This window comes from Leucoraja erinacea, chromosome 9 (assembly GCF_028641065.1).
Source record: "Leucoraja erinacea ecotype New England chromosome 9, Leri_hhj_1, whole genome shotgun sequence".
NCBI classification, from domain to species: domain Eukaryota; kingdom Metazoa; phylum Chordata; class Chondrichthyes; order Rajiformes; family Rajidae; genus Leucoraja; species Leucoraja erinaceus.
Window position 1 is genome coordinate 39,771,154 of NC_073385.1, and position 9,090 is coordinate 39,780,243.

The 9,090-nt window shown below is 50.2% G+C and overlaps 1 protein-coding gene across 1 annotated transcript; it reads right to left on the minus strand.

Moving 5' to 3' along the window:
• Positions 1 to 850: 850 nt before the first annotated feature.
• LOC129700273 (arylacetamide deacetylase-like 4) lies at positions 851 to 7,717 on the minus strand. The gene is given in 5 exon segments (XM_055640617.1): positions 851 to 2,062; positions 2,064 to 2,565; positions 4,573 to 4,636; positions 5,128 to 5,359; positions 7,269 to 7,717. Coding segments are annotated over 5 exon segments (1,260 nt in total). The 5' UTR covers positions 7,446 to 7,717; the 3' UTR covers positions 851 to 1,777.
• Positions 7,718 to 9,090: the final 1,373 nt, after the last annotated feature.

Below are 9,090 nucleotides of genomic sequence, written 5' to 3' on the forward strand. Positions count from 1 at the left end.
AAGTTAGAGAAGTCAATGTTCATACCGCTGGGGTGTAAACTACCCAAGCAAAACATGAGGTGCCGTTCCTCCAATTTGCGCTGGGCCTCATGTGGTCAGTGTGGGAATGGGACGGGGAGTTGAAGTGCTGGGCCACCAGGGGATCAGGTAGGTTAAGACAGACTGAGCGGAGGTATTCAGTGAAACGATCGCCGAGCCTGCGCTTGGTCTCGCCGATGTAGAGAAGTAGATACCTGGAACAGCGGATACAGTAGATCCGCGGCACGCGAGTCTCACTGGGAATAATGTATCAGTGGCCAATGTATCAGTGTCAGTGTGTCAATGTATCACAGTCAGTGTGTCAATGTATCACAGTCAGTGTGTCAATGTATCACAGTCAGTGTCTCAATGTATCACAAGCAAAGGCAATGTATCAGTCTCAGCCACATAGTTTACCGTTTTCATGGAGACTGCCCCCAGCAACACTTCACAGGTGGTCGCCCAGCCCAGCCCAGTCCAGCCCAGCATCCATGTGTGTGTGTGTGTGTGTGTGTGACCATTGGACTCCGCTCTGAGCTCCCCCCCTGGGCTTCTGCATCGGAAGCCGGGCGTGAGGGGACGAGGGTGAGGAAGAAGCCCCCATACCGTGGGGGGGGGGGGAAGGTTGCCCGGGTCTCCTCTCAACGGGACGAGCTGCCGGAGGAGGTAGCTGAGGCTGGAATTATCCCAACGGTTAAGAACCAATTTGACTGGTACATGGATAGGCAGGTTTGGAGGGATATGGGCCAAACGCAGGCAGGTGGGACTAGTGTAGCTGGGGCATGTTGGGCAGTGTGGGCAAGCTGGGCTGAGGGGACTGTTTCCACACTGTATCACTCTATGACTCTATTCTCTATACACCAGACTCTGTATAAATCTCTTTGCAGCTACTTGCGTTGGTTCCATCAGGTGACTATATCTTGTCACCCACCTTCTCTCACACGGACTGACTAATCTCCAGGTCGCAGATCTGCGCTGGTCCTACTTGTTGTAACAGAGACCAGTACAGTACAAGAACAGGCCCTTCGGCCCACAATGTCTGTGTTGAACATGATGCCAAGTCCATCTCTTGTCTACCTGACATGGACCCAAAATGCTGGAGTAACTCAGCAGGTCAGGCAGCAACTGAGCTGTCCTAACAATAACTTAGAGACCAGTCCTGAACTACTATCTACCTCATTAGAGAGCCTAGGACTATCTTTGATCGGACTTTACCTTGCACTAAACATTATTCACCTTATTCCCTTTATCATGTATCTGTCCACAGTAAACGGTTCGATTGTAATCATGTGTTGTCTTTCTGCTGACTGGTTAGCACACAACAAAAACTTTTCACTGTACCTCGGTACACGTGACAATAAACTAAACGCAATAAACTCAACGTATAATCTTTATGTTTACAGGAAAGGTAATGTTTTTATAAAATCCATCACGAGTAAATCAGCACCGTACAAATACCAGAACTTGAATCTTAATATATTTAGTCTGAATTAATACATTGCTGAATATTTTTACACCATATATTACCATAGGAAGCAGGACGATCGTGCACACACTGTACTGCAGATATATCACAAAAGATAGACACAAAATGCTGGAGTAACTCAGCGGGTCAGGCAGCATCTGTGGAGAGAAGGAATAGGCGACGTTTCAGGTCTGAAGATGGATCTCGACCCGAAACGTCACCCATTCCTTCTCTCCACAGATGCTGCCTGACCCGCTGAGTTACTCCAGCTTTTTCTGTCCACCTGCAGATATACTATATGTCCTTAAGGAAGGCCACAATGTTGTCTACAGCCAGTTTTCCAGATGGGAATGTCAGGTAGCCATTATCAAAGAAGCTGACGATCCCATGGAAACCATCGGGAACGTGGTGCCAGGAGACGGGAACGCCGTTATCTTCCAGTCTCTTTTTGAACAGAAGTCCATCGTCCCGAAGCACGTCGAACTGGCAGGTGAGGATGTAGGCGGGGGGCATCTTGCTGATGGCAGCATCGCTAGCCAGGAGAGGGGAGAATGTCGGCTCCAAGCTTCGTTTTAAGGAGGTCCACTGCTTCATTGTCTGGGGTCTGGGGAGGGCTGGGATGGTGACCACCAGCCTTGAACTGGTCAGGGATGAGATCGCCATTGATCCACTTCCTGTAGGCAGCTCGGACCTCCAGGGGCAGGTGCTGTCCGTCCACCACCTCCTCTTCCAGTGACACCTCGCCGTTCAGGTAGTGCAGGTAGAAGAAGGCCATGCACGTGCGGAAGAGGAGCGGCACGCACTGGTTCTGGCGGTAGGAGGGGAGCGTGAAGTCCACCATCTGCAGAGCAGGGTAGATCATCACCTGGGCTTGGAGAGGGGGCAGCTTTGGGCTCTCCTCCTCCAGCCCAGACACTCTCAGGCACACAGCCGCAGTGAGATTGCCGCCCGCACTGTCCCCGCTCACCACTATCCTGGTGTTGTCCACCCTGTAGTCGGCCGCGGTTCGGATGAAGTGTAGAGTGGCCGTCAGGCAGTCGTCCAGCTGGGCAGGGTATCTGTGCTCAGGGGCAAGGCGGTACCTGGGATAAACCAGCCAGAGCACACAGTTGTAGTCACACAGTCATACAGCATGGAAACAGGCCATTGGGCCCCATCTACATGTGTGTAGCATGCAAGACAAAGCATTTCACTGTAGCAAGGTACGGGCGACAATAAACTATCTTTGAACATGATAGGGCAGCACGGTGGCACAGTAGTAAAGCTGCTGCTTAACCGCCAGAGACCCTGGTCCGATCCCGACTACGGGTGTTAACTGTACGGAGTTTGCACGTTCTCCCAGTGACTTGGGTGGGTTTTCTCCGAGATCTTCTGCTTCCTCCCACACTCCAAAGATGTACAGGTTTGTAGGTTAATTGGCTTAACCTACAAATTGGCTTAACCTGTAAATTGTCCCTAGTGGGTGTAGGATAGTGTTAATGTGCGGGGATCGCTGGGCGGTGCGGACTCAGTGGGCCGAAGGGCCTGTTTCCATGCTGTATATCTAAACTCAACTAAACTTGCCCACACCAACCAACATGTCCCATTTACTCTAGGCCCACCTGCATGCATTAGGCCCATATCTCTCTAAACCTATCCTATCCATGAACCTGTCAAAATGTATTTTAAACGTTTATGATAGTCCCTGCCTCCTCAGGCAGCTCGTTCCATACACCCACCACCCTTCATCATTCTATACACCTATCAATTAGGGACAATTTACAATTTTACCGAAACTAATTAAACTACAAACCTGTACGTCTTTGGAGTGTGGGAGGAAACCGGAACACCCGGAGAAAACCCACGCAATCATGGGAAGAACGTGCAAACTCCATACAGACAGCACCCGTAGTCAGGGTCCAACCTGGGTCTCTGGCACTGTGAGACAGCAACTCTACCGCTGCACCACCGCACTGCTTTGAGGGAAAGTCCCTTGTGGAAACCAAATCATTCAGTGGCCGTGATAGTGGGAGCTGAGGTCAAATCTATCAAACGTCATGTCGTGGCCTGCGTAGGGTTAATAATTAGATGAGGCTATCTTTGAGATAAACTCCCCCAGCACAAAGAACACACACTGGTTTACGGACTTTGAACTTAAGTTACAAGTGTTTCACCCACCACACACAACAGAAAAGCAACAGGTAACAGCAAATGAAAAGTGTTTAAGAAGGGAACTGCAGATGCTGGAAAATCGAAGGTAGACAAAAGTGCTGGAGAAACTCAGCAGGTGAGGCAGCATCTCATTTGGTATTTTGTTTGGACCTCAACGGCATTTCGTTTGGACCTCAAGGGGTCCAAATGACAATTAAATTGAATCTTGATCTTGAATCTTGAATCTATCTATGGAGCGAAGGAAATAGGCAGCATTTCAGGTCGAAACCCTTCGTTTGACGAAGGGTCTGGGCCGAAACGTTGCCTATTTCCTTAGCTCCATAGATGCTGCCTCACCTGCTGAGTTTCTCCAGCATTTTTTGTCTACCAACAGTAAATGAAAGTTTAGTTTAGAGATACAGCGTGGAAAGAGGCCCTTCGGCCCACCGATTATTAACTGAGGTCGATTAACCTACAAACCTGCACGTCTTTGGAGTGTGGGAGGAAACCAAATCATCCGGTGAAAACCCACGCGATCACAGAGAGAACGTACAAACTCCGTACAGACAGCGCCCGTAGTCAGGGTCGAACTCGGGTCTCTGGCGCTGTGAGGCAGCAACTCTACAGCTGCGCCACCATGCCGCCCTAAAAAGATGTGCCCTGGCTACGAGGAACCCGAATTTACCTCTGGATTCCTGCTGTAAACGAGGACATTCTGTAGAAATTCAACATAACTGGGGGAGTGGACATGTCAAAGGTGAACAACACATATTGTGAATAAAATGGATCCCTGCTGGTACGTTTCAATGAGGTCCCTCCCCCCCCCCCCCCTCATCTTTCTAAACTCCAGCGAGCAGAGGCCTGGTGCCTGCAAACGCTCATCATACGTTAACCCAATCATTCCTGGGATCATTGTCATAAAAGCCTTTCCCCTGTGGACGGAAGCTGTGAATACTCACTCCACAGATACGACCACGGAGCCTGATTCTCGTGCAATGTACTGGCACAAGTGGTCGTACTCATCTGAGAAAGAAAACACATTTTAGTTTAATTTGGCCTAGAGATACAACATGGAAACAGGCCCTTCGGCCCATCGAATCAGCTCCGACCAGCGATCCCCGCACATTAACACTATCCTACACACACTAGGGACAATTTAACCAAAGCCAATTAACCTACAAACCTGTATGTCCTTGGAGTGTGGGAGGAAACCGGAGCACCCGGAGAAAACTCACAGGGGGGAACATAAAAATTCTGTACAGACTGCACACGTAGGCAGGATCAAACCTGTGTCTCTGGTGCTCTGAGGCAACAACTCTACCGCTGCGCCACCGCGCTGCCCCTTAGTTACGCAAGGGTAAGTCGGGGGACAGCATGCATTATGAATTACAAACATAGAGCCATTCAGCCCATCATACCCCTGCCAGCTCAGGAGGAACTGGCGAACCTATCCCACTCCCAGCTGTGTGGGTTGCCAGTGGCCAGTGTAGAGGGAGAAGACTGTCCACACTTACTGATGCTGCCAAACACCCAGCCCCCTCCGTGGAAGTACAGGACCCCTCGCCTCCTTCCTGCGGCTCGTGGCAGCGGTCGGTACACCCTCATGGGGACTCCATCAAACACCTCATCCTTGATCTCCAGCCCGGCTGCCTTCTTGTGCGTTGTTCCCAGCACCTTTCCACGCAGGTATCGGATAACAGCGAGCTGAGACCCAGATCCGAGCCCCAAGCTGTGCACGATGTTACCCTGTAGATTGGGGAATGTTGGTGGGGGGGGGGAGAGGACAGGGGGAGACAAGAGGCTAAGGCAATAATTCGCAGGGACAGTTTCTTCCCAGCCGTTATCAGGCAACTGAACCATCCTAACACAACCAGAGAGCAGTACACAGACACACAACACCGGAGTAACTCAGCGGGTCAGACAGCATTGCTGAAGAAAAGGAATAGGTGATGTTTTGGGTCGAGACCCTTCACCTATTCCTTTTATCCAGAGATACTGCCTGACCCGCTGAGTTACTCCAGCTTTTTGTGTCTATCTTCGGTTTAAACCGGCATCTGCAGTTCCTTCCGACTAAACTGAAGAGTGGTCCTGAACCACTATCTACCTCATTTGGTGACCCTCGGACTATCCTTGATCGGACTTTACTGGCTGTACCTTGCACTAAACGTTATTCCCTTTATCATGTATCTGTACACTGTAAATGGCCCGATTGTAATCATGTATTGTCCTTCCGCTGACTGGTTAGAACGCAATAAAAGCTTTTCACTGTACCTCGGTACACGTGACAATAAACTAAACTGAATCAAAGCCATACAACACCCTTGGGTCATTCACAGGAGTGGAGTAAGTCCATGAGCTCATAAGTCATAGGAGTAGAATTAGGCCATTCGGCCCATCAAGTCTACTCCGCCGTTCAATCACGGCCGATCTATCTCTCCCTCAAGGAGAGTCCGAGGGTCACCAATGAGGTAGATAGTTGTTCAGCATTGCTCGCTAGTTGTTGCCTTGTTACATTTTCTTGTCACTTGTTCCCTGATGGGAGAGGCGTGAAGAGGGAGTAGCCAGGGTGTAACTTGTCCTTGATGATGCTGCTGGCCTTGCCGAGGCAGCCTGAGGTGTAGATGAAGTCAATGCGTGAAAAAGTTGCCCCACATGTCTCCTTGAAGCTTTGTCCCCTCTCACCTTACAGCGAGAGCTCTGTTGACTTGCCTTATCTCAACCGTACAAAGCACTGCCTCTCGAACATGTCCTTGAAGAAACAGTTCATAATGAAATCTCACTCTGGTTTAAAGGTGCGAGTTGGCACACAGTGGGAGCCCAAATTGACCAGGAAAAACTGCAAACATTTGGCTGAATACTTAAATGACTACATTGTGGTAAAACTGACCCACAAATTGTGTTAGTGAGGACATTGAACATGTTGGAGATCCAGCACCGATTCAGCAGACGGTAGACAAAAATGCTGGAGAAACTCAGCGGGTGCAGCAGCATCTATGGAGGAAGGAAATAGGTGATGTTTCGGGCCGAAACCCAAAGGGTTTCGACCCGAAACGTTGCCTATTTCCTATAGTGGAGATTGTTCAACTCTTTGCATGGAGCGAAGAAAATAGGCAAATGTTGCCTATTTCCTTCGCTCCATAGATGCTGCTGCACCTGCTTAGTTTCTCCAGCATTTTTGTCTACCTGTGAAAAAGTTACCCTTAGGTTCCTAGTAAATCTGTCCCTCTACCTCTACCTCTCCCCCCCCCCCCCCCCCCCCCCCCCCCCCCCATCCCCCCCATCTGAAACCTATGTCCCCTGGTTCCTGAACCCGCTACTCTGGGGTAAAATACCATATCTAGTCCCCTTATGATCTTAGACACCTCTATAAGGACTAGACTCCTGGGGCAACACATGGGTCAGGATCTTGCCTTCTGCAGTGTCGACTCTGGCTGTGTGATTGAGAGATTTCACTGGGGTTTAAACAAGCCCTGCTCATTGAAGAGAAGTGAACGATGACCCACTCCGGCCAACCTCCCCCCTCCCCCCCCTCCCCCCCCTCCCCCCCCCTCCCCTCCCCCCCCCTCCTCTCCTCCCTCTCCTCTCCCCCCTCCTCCTCCCCTCTCCCTCCCCCCTCCCCTCCTCCCCCCCTCCTCCCTCCCCCCTCCCTGCTTACCGGCACGGCGATGGTCTCTTGGACCGCATAGATGAGGCGGAGTTTGCCCGGCCCCTGGATGCCCGGAGGCAGCACAGAGTCCGTGTACATGGTGCAGATCACCCCAGTGATGAGCAGCAGCAACAAGCCCAGACTCAGCGCCAGCGCCCTGCTCACTGCCCACACGGCCACGTCCATCACCACGTCCTGGCCGGCTCGGCCTCGCCCCGGAGCGGACACACACACACACCCGGCCCCTGTCCCTCTCTCTCTGCCTCTTGCCTGGTCCTGGCTCGGGCTCTGTAGCTGCTGTGGGGGAGGAAGCAGGAAGCGGTGGGTGTGATCACACTCCCCACCAAAGATCCTATAGCAGAGATCTGCTATAGGGTGATTTCACTAAAGGTCACTGGAGCGTAGACCCGCACCCACGTGACCAAAAATCTCAAGTTGAGGACATTCATTCTAGGCATTATTGACTTACTTTTGATGAAATTCAGCGAGCAAAAGCGATAATCCCTGATATTTTGGACCTTTAAATCTCCACGGCAAATGTTGGCTGTTCACTTCCGCTGGATTGGCACCTTCAGCTCCCTCTTTAACTTACCTTAGTTTCTATCTTTTTTTTTCCCTGTAAATCTAGGTAGCTGTGCCTCACGGTCACCCCGACTGGCACAATAAATTGCAGATCAAAACCTGGCCGTTTTCTATGTTTTTAACGGGTGGGAAAATGCGTGTTTTCCCATCCACTAACATGTACCGGAACTCTAGAATGTCCTCCACTTGAGATTTTTGGTCACTTGCGCTCCAGTGACCTTTAGTGAAATCACCCTATAGGATCTTTGCTCCCCACCCTGGTCTGGTCTAGCCTGTAACTGGTGTTACAGGCTAGACCAGACTGGTGTACCGAGTGTGTGTTTGTGTCAGTGGTCATTGTCAAAGATCTTATAGCAGAGCAAGAGAGACCACTCCTCGAAAAACGCGTAGTATGACGTGTGTGATTGGCGACACCATTTTTTGAGGCATTTTATTGGGCTTCCCCCACACTGTCATGGCGCCTTATCTAAACCTTCATCTCACTGCTCTGAGTGAGATGAAGATTTAGATAAGGACGCCATGACAGTGTGGGAGAAGCCCAATAAAATGCCTCAAAAAATGGCGTCGACAATAGGCAAACGTTGCCTATTTCCTTCGCTCCATAGATGCTGCTGCACCTGCTGAGTTTCTCCAGCTCTGCTATAAGATCTTTGGTCCCGGCTCTCGGGCCAAAAGGTCGCCTCCCCTGAGATGCTGCCCGACCCACGGGATTGCTGCTGCGCTCTATCTTTCTCCTTGCAAACCAGCATCTGCAGTTCATTGTGTCTAAAATCACAGGATATTGTGTTGATAGCAGAGCCACATACTCTGGTCGAAACTTGTGTGGTCGCATTCCATGGTTTGTAAGCATTACAGCCATCCTAAAACACCAGTGTTTGGACTGTTCGTTTCCCTCCACATTTTCTGCCTCAACCGCCGAGCTCCTCCAGCACAGTGTGTCTTTAAGCATTACAGCCATCCACAATATAATTGTTTAGACATTGTCCATCATTTCCATCCACATGTGCTGCCTAAACCACTGAGTGCCTTTAGCACGTTGTGTCTTTAAGCATTCTAAATATTATTGTTTTGAAACTGTACATTTGTTGCCTGAACCGCATAGTTCCACAGGCACTTTGTGTCCTTAAGCATTCTATTCATCCTAAATATCCGTGTTTTCAGAATGTCAATTTCCCTCCACATTTGCTGGCCCAAATCGATGAATTCCTCCAGCACTTTCCTTCTTCCGCACCTTCCCTTTATTGCTTAT